Genomic DNA, 21,469 nt, shown 5'->3' with positions numbered 1-21,469 from the left:
TTTCATGACTTACAATGACATCAACCAATGAATCTACATGCAAATGAATTGATTTGAGTGTATTTAGTTTAGATTGTTTTGATTTGGAAACCTATACAATGTAAATCTTTAAATGATTTGACAATTATTGTGTGAATATCTTAATATATGCTAGAGAGTAGTCAATTTCATTAGTTTATTAATGTTTTCTATTTACATGTTTACTTGAATGCCTTAATATTAATTTATTCAAATCTTCCACATTCAGTTATACTTCTAGAAGTAAGTAGTAACCCACACTCAGATATTCAGCAGTCAGTGGTGCTTTATTGTTCTCTTATGTTGTCCGTAACTGGAAGCAATAAAGGAAATGTCCAGGTATGACATGATGAGTAGGTGGTGTCTATGTAGTCAAAGTTTATTTGTTCCTTCTTCCCTAATAAGAGAAGTGATATCCTTGGGGCCCTTGATAATTTGGTGCTAACATCAAATGCATGGTTGTGCTCAGACCGAAATGACAATAGCAGGGTCCTTTAGGTTAGACACAAAATATGACTTAAGCATAATATGAAAAAAAAAAAAAAAAAAAAAAAAAAAAAAAAAAAAGGAATTAAAGGTTTTAAGTGTAATTAACTTTAATTCAAATTCGTAAGTATTTGCCCCTTAATTCAAGGATTGATATACTAATTTAAGTGGATAATGTGTACCAAAAAAAAAAAAAAACTAGTTGATACCCACAAGTGAGGATCGGCCTCTCCCCCCTTTTCCCCCCACTCTTTCTCACTCTAAGGTTTTCTTTTCAATTCCCGATTTTGGAGACCTAGTTGCATTGTTTGATCATTTCCGGAAGATCCAACGGTCTAAATGTCTTGATTTTTCGATAGATGCTTCCTAACATCCACAATAACATTATGTATGGTTGGATTGTCGAGATAAGCTATGTAGGCTCCAAAAACTCTAGTTATGTTTGTTGGACAACAACATTTTTCTGGGTTCAATTTTGGTCACAACAAAGAGAAGGACTTGTCGTTTTGCTTGGTCATCCAAGTAAAAAATCGACCACAAACAAAGAGGTATACAGTTCAACCCTCTCTCTCTTTCTCTAGGGTCTTTAATTTTGTTGCATCTAGTCATGAACTTGTGTTTGTAAAAATTATCATGTTCCAAAAAAAAGGCCCTTCTATTTGTAAAAATATCACTTTGTTGTGATCAAGGGCATACTTCCAACAATTTTCCCATTTCAGATTGCAATTTGAGGCTTAAGAAACAATACATTTTAAGAATTAACAAGAATCATTTAGAACAATAGTGTTAGATATTTGCTTACTTCCTCCATGATCAATTCGTCAAAATCTTCTATTTATCAAAGATTGTGATGCCTTTTATAAATTTAAACAAAATAATCTTCTAATAAACATTTCGAAAATCAAAAAGGTAATACTATTGGTCAACGGCATTGGAGATTTTAGTTGATAAAATACGGAAAATCATGATCATATTTGAGTTTTAGCGTGTATTTTATCTTCTATAATCAATGTATTAATCAACTTGAGACATTATGTTTAGTTTTTTATTTTAAATATAGAGAGGGACCACTCCAACATATATATTTTTGGTAATAGAAGCTTTGACGGATGGAACTCAAGATCTACCCTGTGAACTTCGACCTCTTAAATGTTAGAATTTACCATCACATTAATGTATTATGTTAGTTACTTGGGTTTCTTGAAATATGTTGCTATGTGTATATAAAAGATGATGCATAATTATCGTTTCAGATGTAGACTATTATTTGCAATGTCATTTTACAACATGATTTTAAGTTAGACCTATTGTCATTTCAATTTGTTTGCAAACAGTGTACATTGAGAAAGCAACCGTATGCCTTTTTTTTTCTGAAATCATTTATGCACAATGATATTTTCTGAAATAGAAAGAAAAATAAAAGATGCTATAATAAAAAATAGATCAAATGTTAACATACAAAGTATGCTATAATAAAAATTAGTATAACGTTTATATTAAAATTTGAAAGTACAATGGCTTTTTTCGAAATAGAATAAAAAGTATAATGCTATTTATTAAAAAGTAGGTGAATTTTTATTTTAGGCCATGTGAAAATACAACGCTATTTGCCAAAATGAAGCTGATATTCCAGATTTTTATTAGTACAATGTTTATTTTCTGAAATAGAACAAAATTAGCTATGATAAAAAAAAAATAGAAGGAAAAAAAACGGCTATTTGAAAGTACAATGCTATTCTTTTTCAAAAAAAGAAAAGGAAGTAGAAAACTATTTGGTTAAGTAGAATAAAAAGTAGTAATAGTGTATGTGATAACAAAAAGGTGAAATGTTTTTAGGCTATAAGAAAAATCCCTATGCACTACCAACCTACTACACAGGAACAAGAGTAATATCAAAATATTCACCAATCTTATGTTGTGAAATCCAAAGTAGACATATTCTCACATAAAACCCCAAGCTTGTAACAAGGGTGGGTAATTTAGTCTAGCCTATGTACATTACAAGGTAAAAATTTCTATATTGCATGAGGAAGATTTACAAATTTGTCATTGCCAGGAAATTCTTCAGGTCCATGGCTGAAAAATGTTCCAAGTTAGTAAAATATAGATAAAAAAAATAGTTATATATTTGTTTATTACCTGAGGTTGCTTAGAGCAGACATCCTGTAGAGACAGCTAAACACTAGAACATGCAACCCGATCGTATAGAAAAATGCAAACGTTCGTGCGTATCTGCAAAATAATTATATATAAGGGTCAGAGAAATATATTTAAATTTTAAACTTGCATATTTCATTATGGAATCGAGAATGCAAAAACAGGGTTTATCACATGTGAATGACAGGGTTTAGTCGCATGTGAATTGCTTAATCACGTGTGATTAATACATATAAAAAAAATACTATCTCGATTTTAACGTTAGTTTATGATAATTAAAAAATTTAAAATATTAGAAATTTTTTGTTGATAAAAATAGCATTCCAAAATGGATGGTGAAACAAGAGTAATAAATAGGGAAGGGAAGGGAAGGGAGGGGGATACTTGTTGCCAAGAAGAAAACGACCACTGGTGAGTGTAATTTTGTCACGTAAACCAAGCTCCTTGTAGCGTTGATCCTTTTCCTGAAAGAAAGAAAGAAAGAAATAAGATGGATAAAATAATAGGAATAGGAATAGGATAGGTAATGAAATGAAAGGAAAATATATACCTTTTTGGAGAATGCTGCAAAAGGGTTTATATCATCTTCGTATATTTTCTTATACTTGGATTCGACATCCGAGCTAAAACCACTTTCAAGATCTTCAGCCGACTGCAGCCAAATGCAAATCACACAATAAATAATCTGGCAGGCTGTGTTTGTTTGTTAGGACTTAAGACTATCTATATGTCGTTTTTTTAGGAGGGACTAGGACTATTTTATATACTGAAACCTTTATTTTAGAATTTAGATGGATGTACCTTCCTTGATGCTCTAGAGACTACTTTCTCTAGATTATAATCCTGTACATATCGCATCTTTCCATACAGTTTCACATTATCTGCTTTCGTCTTCTCCAGTTCACTTGTCACCATCCCTATCCTCTCCTTCAATTGCCTTATTTCCTAACACAAATAATACTTACACTCAACTAAAGATTTGTTTGCTGAATGCTGATTGATTTTTATTATAATAAATTAACATATTGAGCTAATCTAACTGGGTAAAAGTATTGTATTCGGTATAAATGAATTTAAGTGTGTATGGACTCATACCTCTTCAGTTTCACGCAAGCGTGCCCGGAAACGATCTCTTTGGTTACATATCACCTTAAGCATTGAATTTTGATCTTGGTCCGAGGAAACATGTTTTTTTTTATCTGCTGCTGCTGCTGCATTCTATCAAAATCAAATAAAATCGTTATCAACTGTTGTGTCAAAATTAACGTTCATATACTTTTATTACTATTAATTAATTAATAACTGCTGCATGCCATTGCCAGCCAAAAAACATGGAAGGAAGAATCAAGACAAGACCGCACTTATTTGCCAAACAAAAACTTTCAACTTATTGGGCTGGCTGGGTCAAATGCTCTTCATTGTTTTTTGAAATTTCAGCATTCTACTTTCCTAGCACTTAATTTTGTATTTGGTTGTATGTAATGAGAAGAAATCAAAGTATTTAAATAGTCTTTAACCCTATCCTAAACTTGCAAAAATATACCAGATTACTTTGAATTCTTTTCTTATTAGGACTGATGGACCAAATCAAAGCAGTGGAAATTGGTTTTGCATTTAGATGACATTGCTATAAATAAATAAATAAATAAATAAAATATACTCTGTAAGTTAACAACACTAAAAGCTATTGTAATACGATACGAGTAGACTAGATATGACATGACATACCTCCCCAGACTCTGAAAGATCCCAATCCTCAAAAATATTTCCTTTACGATCTTTGGAACTGTAGCCCTGCAAGTGAAGTGAAGAAGATATTTCCTTTAAGTCTTTTCCTTTTTGTTTCGTCTTCTCCTATTTACATACATAGTAATCCAATCCAACCAAAAAAGCAGTGTCTAGTTCTGGGTTTAGAGTTTATGTTTCATTCATTCACGTCTTTTGAACACACCAAACCAAATCCAAAATGAAGTGAATACTACTAAGGATAAAAATTTCTAACCTTCAATATATCATCTTCTAACTTTTGGATAAGCTTTTGTTGCTCATTAATCTTTGAAGTAAGTTCTGAAATTTCCCTTTCACATGTTTCCACCATTGAAGTCTTTTCAGAGAGTTGGACCTAAACAAAAATTAATAAATATCATCTCATACATTTGCTTCTTTCTCACAAGAATGAATGTTGGGAATGGTCTGGAATTCTTTTTTTTCACCTTTAACTGTGTCAGTTGATGTTCCATGTTGCGGTTCTTATCAAGAAGCAGAGACTCAAGTTTGCTCATCTCCTCCCCACTGGTAGCAACCTCCCAATCTTCAGCCTCAATTGAGTTATAACCCACTGCCTACACATCCATCAAATATATTTATTATTATTATTATTATTATTATATTATCTATATTGTTGACAGGAACAGGATGCATTAAACCAAACCAAACCAAACCAAACCAGGGAAGATAAAAGTGAACTCCATCACTTGTGATATATATATATATATATATATATATATATATATATGTAATTTCATACTTATAAATATAGGCCATGTTTGGAAATTTGGCATGCAATAGTCATGGTGGGTGGCAAAGGGTGTGTGCAAAAGATGCGAATGCCAGTTGTATGTTTGTTGTATTTTTGGATGAGTAGGGCATGGCATTTGCGTCTTTTCCACACACAATAAAAAACAAACAGGGAGAGGGGATCTGAAAGATATATATATCTGTCTGACCTGCAGAATTTTAACTTTCTTGCGCAGATCGTCAACTAATTTTTCAGTTGGCCTTTCCTGGAGCTGTTTCTTGATTTCCTGAAGAGCCACTTCCTGTTGATTAGAAAAAAGAAGACAATCATTCCCATTGAGATAAACAATTAAACATAAACCCATGCCATTGGTAATTACTAAATACCAAACTTGCTACTTTTACTATCACATATTACATTAGAATGTAGAGTAGTCACGCCTTAATAAAAGATTGAAATAAAAATTTGCAACTTTACTTTACAAAATGGATGGTAATGGTAATGGTACCTTACCTTTTCATTGAGCATTGCATTGAGCTTCTTGATTTCGTTGATATGTTGTTGTCGCTCACTAGATAAGCTGCTTTCGATGTTGTGAAGTTCCGTATTTAGTTCAGAAATCATCTTTTCTTTCGCACTTAACGATTTCTCCAGGATGCTATTTGAATCACCATCATCACTACAATCACATACAACACAAACACAACTCATTCCTTCTTCATCAACAAAATATAATTCAAGATGGATGGAAGAGATTACATATTTATTTTAGGCCTCAAATGCAAGAAATAACAATCTGCTTTCATTCATTTCTGTATTACTTACATTTCTTTCTAGTTCCAACTTCTTTTTTCTTATTAAGGCCAATAATATATTCTACTTTGAAAAAAAATCTACCTAATTTTTCATTTTTTTTTCTTTAGCCCTAATATTATACTTTGAAAAATTTATCCTAGGATGCTATCAATGAGAGTAGGTTCATATTTCATGTCATGCATTCATTAGATCACCAAAGATCTTTAAAATAATAACACAAGTGAAATAAACTTCAAGAAACAAACAAAGGACAATAACTAAATGTTCTATACCTTCTCTTAGTATCATTGTCTTCATTTGCTGATTGCAGTTGCGAGCGTAGAACTCCCTGCACGATGTACAAATATCATTCAGATTTGAACAAAATTAACTACTCCCAAGACAATCCATGAAAGTAAGTTGATATTTCTTGCATTTGCTTGCTGACTGTAGTTCCCACACCAAAGTTAGTTCCAAGGGTTAATGTTAAACGCAACAAACTTCCATTGATTTGTTTATTCTACTTTCATTTAATCCTATTACAACTTTTTAAAAAATCTATAAAGTAGAACAATATCGTTCAAATACAAACCAATTCTCAATCCTATCTATGATTGGGTTGATTTTTCAAAATAGAATGTCCAAACACATGAACACAACACTATCTATAGCTAATACGAAACAGTTTACAAATAAAATGTTGCATTTAATTTAGCTCATGTGGAGAAAGAAATAGTATATGTATGAGCATGACTCACCTTCTCTCTCTCTAGACTGAGCAGGCGAGTCTGAGCCCTTTCAACTTCATCCATCAATAGATTTACCTCTGTCTGCTTAGCTGCTGTATCTTCCTCTGTAATGCATAAGTATTAAGCACAAGGAATGTTATAGGACAGACAGAAAATATGCTTGTAATTTTTATTCAGGGTTGTTCTAGTGAATCTAAATAATCTGTCATGTCTCTGGTTGACAGGAATGGAATGAATTCAATAGCTAATTTTGTTTATTTCAATATATAACGATGGTATTTTAGTCATTTAATAAAAAAGAAACAACAGAATTGAATTGAATAGAATTTGAAGAATGGTTCGTCCCGTTCCATCAGGCAAAACAAAACTTTATTTTTCATTCCATTACTTCCTTGATTTTATCAAGCCAAAGACTACCTATGTAAAAATAAAAATGTGACCTGATTGGGCACGGTACTCGAACAATTTGCTTTGTGCAATTTCATGCAACTTTTGCATGTTGGAAACACTATCCTGAGCATGTCGTAGCTGATCCTGCAAAAGTTGCTCCCTGCATCACAACAGAATTTGGATTTTTAGTTAAAAAAAATGTTGCCATACTTAATATGTTACTATAATAACATAACAAAGACCACTTCATCTGGTGGAACCTGATGGAACTGAAATTCCAGATTACATTCCATCACCGGAAGGATTGGAATTCAATTCTTCAGATTCCCTCATTCATCAAATTCACCATTCCTTCCAATTTTAAAAGGAATACAATTCCATTCATTCCCTTACTTTCAAACACCAAACTACCCCCCACATTATCATTATGTACACACACAAAACAAAAACAGATTTAATTATAAATTAAAAAAATCTAACCATCCAATTTATATATATATATATATATATATATATATATAAAACACATGACATGACATATTACAGTTTCTTCATAGCCCAACTCTTACCAAAGACATTACAAAAACCAAAAGCCCCCTTAAGATTAAAAAAAATACCTTTCTTTTAGAACCTCCAGCGTTTTCTGATTTTCTTCTGCTAAACTGCGTTGCTTCATCTCCACAATCTCTTTTACTTTTTCCTCCATCTAAGGACATATAAAAGTTAAGAAGCAAATTCAGCCTAACAACATTTTCAACTTCCTTAAATCTTGTAAAAGTCTTGCAACTATTTGGATCAAACAACTGGAATGGAGTTACATTCATGATGGTTCCCTTTCTTTATTTGTTCATCTATCTATTAAATAGATAGAATCTGTATACAATTTTTTTTTTTTTTTGAAAGAGTAGAAAGAATCAGTATAGGATTAGTTTGTGTAAAAGACAAGGTAGTAGTTGAAATCTGATTACACAGTTTTTGTATCGAAATTGCAGATAGTGGATTTGAATAGCAAATATGAGATATCAAAATCTAGTATTTGAAACGTAAAATGCAATGCAGTAGAAAAGCATAGATAGTCGGTAACCTGTTGCTCTAACTGGCGGGTCCGCTCCTCTAGTCGTCTTATTGTTGCTTGTTGGTTTTTGAGGTGAGTAGCTTCTGTTCTGAATTCCTCAAGTTCAACCTTCATCTTCCTGTTCTCTGACTCAACCTCCAATATTTTTAAATCTTTTTCCTGCATAAAAACTTACAATTAACCAGGAAACACCAACAAGATTGCTCCATTTTATTTAACTCCAACACTGAATCCTTGTTCTCTCTTCTTTCATAAGACTAGCTTCTTACCCCTAGTTCTATTTATAACATAGTAATAGCAAAATTGATAATACCACGGTTCAAGTTCCACAAAAACACAACCTAATTTCTCTAAAAAGTTCACACTTAAGGTTAATAATGATGTTTGAGGAATTTATCCATACAATCATTCTTCTATTCACTTCTTTTCATTTATCCAACCATCACTTAATGGAAACATGGCCTAAAACAAAGCCTTGATTCATATTTACCTACTAAAAGCTACCTTCCTTTCCTGTATCACTAATCAATGCCGCATACAACAGACTAGTCACCCTTTAACACTTCTTCCTAAGTATATCCCGTCACATAAACATTATCCTCCCTACAGTCTGATGCAAACTTCAGTTATCCTACTTTCCTATCTTTTTCTCTACATTTCTAAAGGACCAACTATTGTAGGTGTCTAGATATCTGCCTTTTCCCATTAGAGCTATGACAAATTTAATGTGAACATGCAGTTTAAAGGATGAAAACACTAAAATCTCCCAAGTGCTTATTGTCTACGCACACCCAAATATATATATATATATATATATATATATATATATATATATATATTTAAAAGTGACTCTTAAGAAAGAAAAGAGTATTCAGAAGACCAGACGAGGTTTTTTTATTATTCATAACTATCGCATGTTTTAACAATTCTAAAAAGCTATTTGTTATAAAAGGTGATTGTACTTACAGCAACTGAAGCAACAACAGGATAAGGATCTGGAGCCTCATAAAGTTTCTGGTATATATTAAGGAAAGCATTTTCTCCAAATTTCGCCCTCTTAGTAAGATTGTCAACCTCCTCTTGGTATCCCCTGAGTAAAGAAGTGAACAAGTTGGACTTTTCTTCAGCTGGCGCTTTCTTGAAATCTATCACCAAGTAACACATACATGAACATGCAGCCTTGCTACTGTACTAACAGAGTCAGATAGATTCTATACTTGTTTACAATCCAAATAGATGCATTCACAAAGCTGTTATTAGAATTATGCAATAATGGGTAACTGATTCTGCACCATTCTTGTTATAGGCATGTTAAGTACCTCGGGTGCTCTCTGCGAGCTTCCTGCGGTTCTTCTGGCTGTTTTCCTGATTTTCAGCAATTCTAAGTCCTTGTTCATCTAATGTACTCCTTTCCTTCTCCAAATCAAATTCTGTATATATATTAGAATTTGAAACAATTAGAATTAGTTCCTAAATATAAGTAAATTTCCTCCAACTGAACAAGAAAAATTTCATCATTGCCGCAATGATTTTCCACTAGAAAATAATAATTACAAGATACCAAGCTCATCATATTTGAAGCTATTTATAGTAAATCAAAACTCAAAGTAACTAACTACTAAACTAACAACAACAGAAAAGACTGAAAGACATCAGTACTATAAACAGATGAGAGTGAGATCAATGTAGCAAGGGCCTCCCCTTTCGGTTCAAGTCTCACTCATTTGCCTCAAAAATTATAATAAAGAAAATATAACAGAACAAACAAGGACGAAAGAGGCACCAATCACATCATTTCATGCAACAATGTGTGGGGAATTACTAGCAGTGTCTTATTGCCTTTGCAATGCTTATGCTCTGAACACCGGAGACTCCAACAGAACCCAGATCCATAATCAAGAAAATTATCAATGGAGAAAAAAATCGAACTTTTTTTGTAGAGCTCTTACTTAATGCTATACAATAAAATTATCCAATAAGATAACGTTGAATAGCTTTTCAGAACTTCATCCTGTTCAGAAGAACTATTCTCGAGAAGGGAGAAGAGGATCATAAGAGTCGTTGCCAGTAACCCAAATGCACCTTAGCAAGCATAAATTCTATTCATTGAAGGGTAAATACTAATATTAGCTACTTGTTTTTTAATGATCAAGCCATTCATCCAGTGCTTGTAAGAAAGTACATCTAGTAATCAACATTAACGTACCAAGAACTTCATTGAAACGTAAAGGATTAAAAATCACGATCTGTAAATTTTACAGAAGAAAAAATAAATGAAACTCAATTGAGAGAAATGGAACATAGTAAACCTCTCCAGAAATTAGCAACAGACGGAATCGGTGCGGAAGTTGACGAAGGCTTTGATTTATCTCTTTCTAATCCGCTTTGAGATGCCTCCATTGATTAGTAGTATTGCTCGATCTAGAAAACAATGATAATAGGGTTTATCCTATACCCAATCTCCTTATGCAAATCTCAAAATCTCTAACCCACTTCAATCAATTCTATTTCAGACGAGAAGCATCCTCGCAGTCTGCAATTGATCTCCAGAGCGTAAAACTATTTAGATCAAGTCCGGTTTTTGGTAGATCTCGATAGTGTGTGTTTGCTTCAAAACTGGATGCGTATGGTTAGCATCTTTGACGTTGTGAACACATTTTATGCCCTTTCTCTTAAAACTCCTCTAACCTTTTCCATTTATTAAAGGGAAATCTTCTTTAAATTTTTACTTGTAAAGTCTCAAAAAAAATTATTTATGAAAAAATAATTAAATATTTTTTTAAAATTTTTTTTCTTCTATCATCTTTCTATATATTTAAGATTATGACATTTGTTATATTTAATATTTAATAAAATTAATAATTATGCTTCTCACGTCATCTAAAAATGATAGAAGAATGGGTAAGAAGAATAAGTATGTTACTATTTAATGTTTCTTAGGAAAAAATATGAATTATTGGTAAAAATGACGAGTTGACCTTTTTTTCTTGGTTATCGGTTTCATTCTTGACTTGGATGCATTTAAGTCTCATTAGTTACCTTAAATTCCGAATAAGTCTCAAAATAAAATTTGCTTACAAAAAAGCATGAATTATCGGTAAAAGTGATGATTTGACAATTTCTCCCTAAACACATTTTATCGGTTTTATTGTTGACCTGGATATCTAATCATTAAATGAACTGGTGAGATGGATATGACATGTTATATAATTCTACATTTACCATAAAACTTAATATTCATCTCATCAACTCATTTAATGAATAGGCGTCCAGGTTAGCAATGAAACCAATAAAAAGGGCGGGAATGAGCTAAAGAGATGGATATGGTAGGTTACATAAAATATAGTGAGACAATTTGAAATTTATTATAAACTTCAAGAATAATGAAGTTGTTGCTAGTTTATGTAATTATTATAGTCTTCGTTGGATGCATTTCATATTCAAAAAAATATACAATGTGACACAATATCAGATTTTACGATACACGTAGCATTATATAATCTAATGTAACGTCCCAAAATTATAAAGATATTTTCATTTTTAAAATAGATTAACCAATTAAAACATTTTACATAAATTCGATAAGTGTCATTCATTCATTTGAATCATAAAGAGTGTAGAGTTGGATTGCAAAACAACAAAAACAATTATCTTTGATGCGTGTGTAGAGTCTCGCCAATTTCTTCTTATGAACGATCTGCAAAACATTTTATCTACAACTATAAGCATAAAGCATAATGAGTTCCCCAGTATGCTACATATTTCACCATACATATAATGCATCCACATAAGCAAAGTCCTCAGTCCTAGCATCGAACAATCAAACCTCATATCCATATACATATATCATACATAATGGGCCCAGCCTAACCATACATAACGGGCCATCTCGACCATAAATAACAACCTAGCCCAACCATACATAGCGTCCCAGCCTAACCATAAATAATAGGCCCAGCCTAACCATACATAACGGGCCCAGCCCACACTCCATTTTCAGGGGCTACATCTTGGTCTTCCGTATAATTGTTAAGGGTCAAAACGTGGTCTTTCATGCATTACATAAAGTCATATGAAGTGAGAAATCAGATAGACAGTCGAACAGATGATCCACCCAAAAACGAACAATCAGACAAAAACATTGCAATAAGGTATTAGACCAAGAGTTCTCAGGCTATCCAACTTAAACTACATAGAACCAATTCTATCATTACCATATAATCATGTAACATAAACACACAACATATACTAGATCCTTTGTTGGTCAACCATACATAATTCCGATAACTTGCATTCCTCAGTTACTCTACTAAACATAAATCCTAACAGTATTATACAATCAACAAGCAAGACCCTACCAGTCTAGCATACTGTAACGACCGAAAAATACAACCAATTTTAAATTTTTTCAAAAACATCTCGATTCCATTAATTCTTTACAAAAAGGGTTTTCAATACAAAACATTTAACGTGTTCCCAGAATCACAACACTACAAAATCATGAGGAGCGGTACGATCACGCCTTCGCCTTGCCACGATCTCCTGAAGAACCTGAAAAACATGAAACCACAACTGTAAGCCCGAAAGCTTAGTGAGATATCCCCAAAATACCAACCACAAATACCATACACGCATAACATGCCATAACATATCCGATCACAAAACAGTCATGCACTTCGGGTCTAATGTGTGACTGGTCCGCCGTACCGGCCTACAGTCCACCTGGTCCACCCTCTAAGTCTATCCACATACATCGAGTCTGCAGTGTGATTGGTCCGCCCGCTCCCGGGCCTTCAATCCACCTGGTCCACTCTCTGAGTCTACAGTATGACTGGTCCGCCCGCATCGGGCCTTCAGTCTATCTGGTCCACTCTCCGAGCCTTCGGTACGTCTGGTCCGCCCTTTCGAGGCCTACAGCCTATCCGGACTGCTCGTTGGGCCTTCGGGACAACCGGTCCGCCCTAGGTGTCTTAGCCTACAGCACGCAGCAGGACCCGCCTCAACCTAACCCCAGTCCAAACAACCATGTGCACATATACATACAATCATATAGCAATTCACAGTCAACAAGCAGATCAAACATATCACATAGCATATCATCATCCTAATCAGGTTTACCGACCTAACAGGTCACTAGCATAGCATCTCCCTATCTCTCAGGGTACCGATCTCAAACAGGTCTCTAACATATACCATCATAGCTCTCAGGATGCAACATATCATAGCAACAACATAACAACAACTACCTGGATCTCAATCCGGTAAAGGCCGGCCTTGGTGCCTTAGACCCTGTTGATATAGTGAGGATAACTCACCTCGAAACTGCCGACTGAACAAATAACACGAACTGCTCCGATCACTGATACGATCTCTACCACTGGACAACCGCCAATGCACTGAACTCAAAACAACAATCAACAATTACCAAAATGCCCCTGGAAACCACTGGTCAACCCTTGGTCAAAGACAAGGTCAAAGTCAACCCCTGACTGACCCTACTCACCGAGTCAAGCCTATGACTCACCGAGTTCCCATAATCAGAACTTCACTCAATCCGCGTCCTAACTCGCCGAGTCACCCCGAGACTCGTCGAGTTCAACAACTCTGAGTCCACTCGCATACAACTCACCGAGTCATCCCTTGACTCACCGATTCACGACTCGACCAGAAAATATTGGGACTCTTCGACAAGACTCGCCGAGTCTAAGGCTATCTTCAACCTACTCGACGAGTTGTTCATACAACTCGCCGAGTTCCAGGCCATCTTCATCCAACTCGCCGAGTTGTTCTTCCAACTCGTCGAGTTCCAGCTCATATTCAAGCAACTCGTCGAGTACACCCATGTGACTCGCCGAGTACCACCGGTCTGAATCCAATCAGAAGCATTCCAGACCATGCAATTGCTCCAAAACATAGATCTAGCCTCCTACAACTCATCCATCACGTAAAGTGGCAAACTTTACTTGAATCCAAAGAGATCTATGCATTTTGCACATTAGGGCTAAGGTTTGGGACAAGATAGCTTCATCCAACACTCAACACAGGGACTTTCATGCATTCTAACTCTTCTCCATCCCAGATCTGAGGTAGCAACCTCAAATCTAGCCTCTAAACTCCAATACATCCAAAGGATATGATCTCAACACCCCCAAAATGAAGAATCTAGACAATAGCAGCTCAAACAATGGAAAGATACCTCAAAAGGAAGCTCCAGGAGAAGATTATCCCGAATCCTTGCAAAGCCCTTTGATCCAAGCCTCTTCTTCTTTGGAATCTCTTCAACAACCACCTCTTCAAGCTCCAATTTGCTCAACAATGGTGCTTCTCCTCGATTTTAGGGTTTCTGGAACTTAAGGGGGAACAAAGAGGCTAGGAGGAAAACATAATGATCTTTATATAGGGCTCAACCCCGAGAATTAGGGTTTTCTCCACTCAGCGCCTACTTGCCGAGTCCATCATGCTGACTCGCCGAGTCGGCTACTTAACACGCGACCCAGTCGCGACTATACTCGCCGAGTCCACCAATGGACTCGCCGAGTCACTCATTCCCAAATACTCTTTTAGCCCTTCCACTTTACTCTTGATATTTCGGTATGTTACACATACCAAGACACCAAGTGTTCTAAACTACACATGCATAGCAAGGAGTTATCCTGTAACACTGTAACTTTCAAACAAAATTTTCATTTTAAAACCTCATAATTCTCATTAACACATTTCACAAAAACCCCCAAAGTGTCAAATTATCGAAAAACACATATCCATAAATTATTGAATGAAAATCCAGGATCCTCAAAACATAACTCCATCTCGTGTGTACAATCAAGCCGATGCCTTCCCGCGATCCTGAGAAGTACCTGAAACACATATCGCATAACACGGTAAGCACAAAGCTTAGTGAGTTCCTCAAAATACCACACATATCTCATTAGCCGCTCATAGCTATATATCGAATAAGACCCTCCGGCCAATGTGTCTCAGTGGAACCCTCTGGTCCCACAACTTGGGTGGACCCTCTAGTCCTAACTCAGTAAAGTTCAGCATAATACACAACATATATCACAAAGACTTAATGCAGGATATCACAATACTCAATATAATCACACAAGACCCTTCGGTCACACAATATTCCCACTCAAGGTAAGTATAGTGAGAAAACTCACCTCGGATGCTGAACAACTCCTATAGATGTTGCTGCTGCTGCACACCGGCCTCTAACACTGATCTAAAACCCACAATTAACCCAATTAAGATCTAAGACCAAACCTCACTCGTTAGGTATAAAGATAGTCTACTACCCAGCCCACAATTAACTCAAGCTCATTTGGCCCACCAAGGCCCAATACTAAATGGGCTCTCCCAAGGCCCAACTCTTAAACTAATGGCAAGTCCAACACAAAGGCCCAAGACATATACAATATTTCTCTGATCAAAATCTCTAGTACAACAAGCCCAAAATCCAGACCCAACACTTAAGGCCCAATATGAGATTTAGCCCAAAAGCCCATAGTAAGATTACATGATGCGTACCTCCCTTGGTACGCTCAGTGTACACACGAACCCTGATCGGGGACACTTGACCAGTACGCGGGGCGTACTAGATTTACGCTCGGCGTATGTCCAGACTTGCTTTTTCCCACTCTCTTGGTCTTAACCCGTTAAGACCATAACTATACTCTCAGATCTAGACTCCCTAAAGGCTCATACTCCATAAAGTTCATGACTTTAAGCCTTTGCATGGCTGATAAAGTCCCAAACCCAAATACACTCACTCTTTACTCCCAAAAATGCTCATATCTCATGAATGGGGTGGCTTTAACGTCCAAGACCTCATTTTTATGAATCCTCTCCACAAGAAACACTTAAAAGGAAAAATATTAGGCTCTAGAGTTCAACAACTCATAAAGCTTCAAGCTTTAGGACCAAAACCCCTAAAATGGACCATAATATGCTTAAATCAAAAAGGATGAGAAAGCTTTGAGCTTTATACCTTCAAATGATGCTCCAACCACAGAAAAGCTTAGATCCAAAGCTTGGACTCCAACTCCATTCTCTTCAATGCTCCTTCTTCACTCAAAGAATGCCACAAGAACACATAGAAGCTCACAAATGGCCACTCAAGCTCAAGGGATGGAAATTAGGGTTTTGATAGAGTTGAGGGTTGGAAATGGTGGCAAAAAAATGAGGCCATCATGTTCTTTAAATAGGGACATACCCCTCATTTAGGGTTTTCATCCTGTGCCTAGTACGCCCAGCGTACCCTCTGGTACGCCCAACGTACTAGGTAGCTCCGCTCCAAATCACACACATGAGTACGCTAAGTGTACACACATGTACGCCCCACGTACTCAGCTGCCACCTTTTCTCAAATAAGGGACTAAACTTGCCAAAACTTCAAACTATCATAGCGTCTTCGTTATAAGTTCGTTTCCAATGAACCTCAAATCCACGGAAAGGTGGAGAGAAGCCCTACGCGTCTAGTAACTCGTCGCAGCCTCAAGGCTTCCTCATGCCCGGGTTGCAGCCCACAAACCCTAAATCACAGACGACCCAAAACAGGATGTTACATATCATAGTCAACTACCATACTTGTACTCAAACAGTACCTCTATCCTACCATGCAAAGGATATAAAAATGGGATATGCGACATAGTGATAAACTCACCTAAACCAAAGAATCGGAGAAGCACAACAACACTCTCACTCCTTGTACTGATCAGCATCGGGAACCAACTAGCACCAACACATGACAAATCCTTAGTTAGCAACCTAAATCCTCCAAGTTTGACCCAAAGTCAAACCGATCAAAAGTTAATGGTCAACACAGTCAACCATTACCATGACATTGTGACCTCTTGGCCAAATCGTGGGCATGTTCACACAAAACAATTGACATGCAGGACATCACCATGTCATGGGCCCTCCTTAGCCACATCATGGGCATGTCAGAAACAAAACAATCGCACATCTGGACTCCACCACATCGTGGGCCCTCCTTGGTCATGTCGTGGTTACCGGCATATCACTTATTCCCTCATTAAGATCTTAATCCTTATAGATCTAGGCTCCATACTTCAAATCTAGTCATTCTCACTTACTTAAAGGATAAAGTTGGAAACTTTATCCATTAGGACCTCACCCAAAGCAAGATCTACAACTCTAAGTCCATTAAGTCCTTAATATGACCAAAACTTATGCATGGGATCAAGAACACTCAAACTAAGACCTTTTTCTCACTTAATCATAAGTCTATGACCACTAGAGTGTCACAATGAGCTCCAAACTTCCCCAAACTCCAAGAGCATCCAAGAAGGGACCAAAATTAACCAATAAAGACCATAAACATTAATCTCAAAAGAACAAGGTCAAGGTGCAAGCTTTATACCTCCAAAGGTCCAGAAACTTGAAGAAGATGATGGATCTAGACTTGTTCTTTACTTCCTTGCACCAAGAAGAGGTTCCTTTTTTCAAAAGCTTCACTAAATTGAGAAAAACCACTTCAAGATCAAGCCACCAAGATCATAATCATGGAAGGGAGGTTAAGGTTTCGAAATGAAGAGATGGAGACTGATGGAGATGAACTAATCCAAGAATTAAGGTGCTTAAATATAGGAGAAACCCTTAAATTTATGGGTTTGGGCTGCAACAGCCACCACGTCGTGGCATCCTTCTTTCCACGTCCCGGTGTCCATCAAGACACGCGCCCCAAACATATCATGGTCATCCGTTTATCACATCGTGGCATATGGTTTTCCTTAAAAACCATATATTTAACCCCATTAAGTCTTCAGCTGATCCATTTTGGAAAGGGGGTGTTACAACTCTCATACATTTAAATTATATTTTGTCCTCAAAATATATCCCTAGAAATTAGTCTTAAAATACTCTCCAAACCCCTTGTGGGTTTTTTCAAGCCCACTTTCATCAACACGAGTCGACATCACTCGGAATACCAGAATCTACAACTACTAACACAAGGATTTCCAAAACCAGATGCATAAGCCAAACTCAAGTATGTAACATCCTAAAATTTCAAATAAATTTTTATTTTTAAATTCATTCCAATCGTACGATAATCACATCGAACAGTCAAAAGTATATCATAGTAAAATGTTATCAGAGTACAAAATCCCAAATCACGTGATGCGGGAAAACATAGGTGGATGCAATGCAATTAGGTCGGGCCCTTCCCTTTTGAGCTGGAAGTACCTAAAACATAAACTGAAAATTGTAATCACAAAGCTTAGTGAGTTCCCCCAAAATACCCCATACCATACATACATAACAGTAAAAAACATAATGTAACATTCCATTTTAAATTAAATAAAACAAGTAAATAAATAATAATCCCTAAACTCCGAGATGCAAATTATATTATTTTTGATGTTATTGTTGCCCTAATTTCGGAATAGTTTAGCAAGGCGTTGGTTTTGGGGGTTAAATGTCATAACTTTTGAATACTGGGGGTTAAGTGTAATTTCCAGATTAGTGTGTGTGTGTGATTGTTCTTTGGATTGCTTGGACATGATTTGGACTAGAATCATAACCACCACAACAAGGTGGTGGCTGCCGCCGTGAGCCGTTGTCAACCACCACCGCCCGAGGTGGCAATGGGTGGTGCCCGACCTAATGAAACCCTAATTGACGTAATGAAGCCCTAATTGACCCAAAAAGCTAACCATTTGACTAATTGGCACGCGACTGGGTTGGAAACCCTAATTAGGGTTTAGAAAACCCTAATTTTGGATATGTTAGTTTGGAATTAGCGGGGCCCACGTCTTGGGCCATTGGGAGTGAATTATGAATTACGCCTGACCACACCGTATGATTTACCTAGTAGAGTGATGGACTTAATGGGTTAAGTGTTTTTAATTAACCCTAATCATCATTTTATGTGAAAACCCTACTTGTGTTGATTTACCTAGGAAAACTGTATGGGCTTTAGGGTAAGGCCCATGTGAGGGGTTTGGGCCTAATTTAGAAAATTGGGCCATCTGTTGGGCCTTGGACCATTGTTTGGCTTTTGGGCCTTATGAGTGTGTGTTTGTGTTGTGGGCTTGGATCAAGCTAGGTTGGGAGTAAAGAAGTATTTTTATCGCAATCATGGACTTATGGTTATGTATTGGAACACAATTATTAATTGGGTGTTGTTTTGATGTTGACAGTTCGGGAATCTGTCATCCAGCAACTAGAGTTTTATCTGTGGGACTTCAACAATATGGTGAGTTACCTTCCGGTAGAAGTGGGTCTAAGGCACCAATGTCGACCCGCTAGTACTTGTTTATAGGTAGATGATTATCTTTGTGATAATTGTTTGGTTTGCCACTATCTGTTATGATTTATGTGCTAGTATGCTATAATATTATGTGATAGTGGTAGGAGGGGTGGATTAGACCCCATAACCGGTTGAGATAAACCAGAGGGTAGGTCGGGCATACAGATATGCCAGACAGTATGGTTATGATATGTTATTATGTGGTAGTGGTAGGGTCTGAAATAGACCTTGTAATCGGTTGAGATAAACCGGAGGGTAGGTCGGGCACCCAGATATGCCTAGCAGGGTAGGTCGGGCACCCAGATATTCCTAACAAGGGTAGGTTGGGCACCCCGGTATGCCTGACATGGGTAGGTTGAGCACCTAGGTATGATCAGCAGGGTAGGTCGGGCACCCAGATATGCCTAACAGTATGTTTATTGTATGGTATGTGGTATGATGGGGGAACTCACTAAGCTTTGTGCTTACGGTTTTCAGTTTTCGTTTTAGGTACTTTTTCTTCAAAAGGAAAGGAATCGACATGATTGCAACGCATCACACCATGATTTCCGCACATGAGATCTTTGGGAGTTATACTCAGATGATGTTTGATTATGACATGTTTAGATTATTGACATTTTGGTTTTGATATGGGATGACACAATGGATGTTTTTATACTAATAATTTTATAATTACTTAATTAAAAATGAAATTTTTGGTCTTAAATTTTGGGACGTTACAAGTTGGTATCTGAGCCCTAGTTTGAGGGATTCGTACACGCTCTCGGGTGTGTCTGGACTCAAATCTAGGGTTTGAAGGATTTTTACAAGAAAAATCATTTTTCACCACACTTAGAACATCTTACTAAACACCCATATCACCCCAACCCTTCATTTTGTCGAAACCCATTCGAAACAGGAGAAGAAAATTGAAAACAACAAGTCTATTTCAGATTTTTTGCCATTTCGGACGTGCTGGCTTCAGATCTACCCATTTCAGACTCGGCAACTTCGGAATTCTCTTCCATTTTGGAAGTCTATCACCTTCGGAAGTGTGCTGAATTCGGACACAACCCACTTCGGATCCCCTTCTGACTTCGGACCACCTTCCAATTTCGGAGTTCAACTTTGGATTTTTGCTAGTCTCATATTTTTTCTCAATTTCGGAGCTTTGACTTCGGAATTTCCATCAGGTTCGGATTTTTCTCATCTCGGACCTTCTAATCTCGGATTTTACACCCATCTCAGAACTTTTATGATTTCAGATTTTTCTAGTCTCGGAGTTTTAACAAGTCACATAACTTTTTCACCTTCGAACATCTACATCTCGAAATTTTTACCACTTTGGGTGTCTTCCATCATCCCTAAAGGCTTCTATAGTCTCTTCAATCATCAAGACTAAGTTGATCTTGGAATATCAAATTCACAACCATACCTCTTAGTTCTAACATCTAACACTCAAAAACAACTTGTTAAACGCATATCGAGGTGAGAGTTACGACCCTTCTTTTATATTTATTCATTTTTGGGGGAGAATACAATTGCTAAATAGTATTTATGATACAAATACATAAGTCTTATATGATATGCATGCTACAGGTTTAAAGTATTTTATAGTTTCAAATACTACTACCCATGAATACTTTTATGCATAAGGCTTTACACACATATACAAGTTTAAAGTATTTCATAGTTTCAAAGACTACCCATGAATACTTTTTTGCAAAAGGATTTACACACATATACAAGTTTATAGTATTTCATAGTTCAAAGACTACTACCCGTGAATACTTTTATGCAAAAGGCTTTGCACACTTATACAAGATCGTTATGTTGAACTACATTTCTCTATAAAAGCAAGTAATTTATACTCTCATAAATATGTCAACCATACTCGGCTTTTACGAATGTTATACTACGAAATTCATTATGCCCGGTACTTAACTATAATTAAGTTAGGGCTGAGAGATTTTTCACAAAATTTATGTTAATGACTTTGAGTGAGACGATACTTTATTCACTAGCTG

The 21,469-nt window shown here is 36.2% G+C and overlaps 1 protein-coding gene and 1 long non-coding RNA gene across 2 annotated transcripts; one reads left to right on the top strand and one right to left on the bottom strand.

Annotated features, from left to right (window-relative positions):
- Positions 1-708: 708 nt before the first annotated feature.
- Positions 709-1,805, top strand: LOC145065850 (uncharacterized). The gene is made up of 2 exons (XR_013688543.1): positions 709-1,052; positions 1,565-1,805. It is a non-coding gene; the product is annotated as an uncharacterized LOC145065850 (long non-coding RNA).
- Positions 1,806-2,312: 507 nt separating this feature from the next.
- LOC145065848 (protein CASP) lies at positions 2,313-10,858 on the bottom strand. The gene is made up of 19 exons (XM_079012950.1): positions 10,498-10,858; positions 9,508-9,618; positions 9,155-9,333; positions 8,198-8,347; positions 7,731-7,819; positions 7,164-7,273; positions 6,733-6,827; positions 6,268-6,323; positions 5,693-5,858; positions 5,388-5,480; positions 4,875-5,003; positions 4,664-4,783; positions 4,390-4,455; positions 3,757-3,879; positions 3,463-3,606; positions 3,212-3,313; positions 3,046-3,125; positions 2,644-2,736; positions 2,313-2,580 (listed from the first exon to the last, which is right to left on the bottom strand). The coding sequence occupies exons 1-19, from the start codon at positions 10,586-10,588 to the stop codon at positions 2,520-2,522; spliced, it is 2,058 nt and encodes a 685-aa protein (XP_078869076.1). The 5' UTR covers positions 10,589-10,858; the 3' UTR covers positions 2,313-2,519.
- Positions 10,859-21,469: the final 10,611 nt, after the last annotated feature.

This window comes from Lactuca serriola, chromosome 8 (assembly GCF_051521515.1).
Source record: "Lactuca serriola cultivar US96UC23 chromosome 8, Lser_US96UC23_V15, whole genome shotgun sequence".
Lineage (NCBI taxonomy): Eukaryota > Viridiplantae > Streptophyta > Magnoliopsida > Asterales > Asteraceae > Lactuca > Lactuca serriola.
The sequence above is the reverse complement of the archived record's forward strand: the minus strand, read 5'-3'. Positions and strand labels throughout refer to the sequence as shown.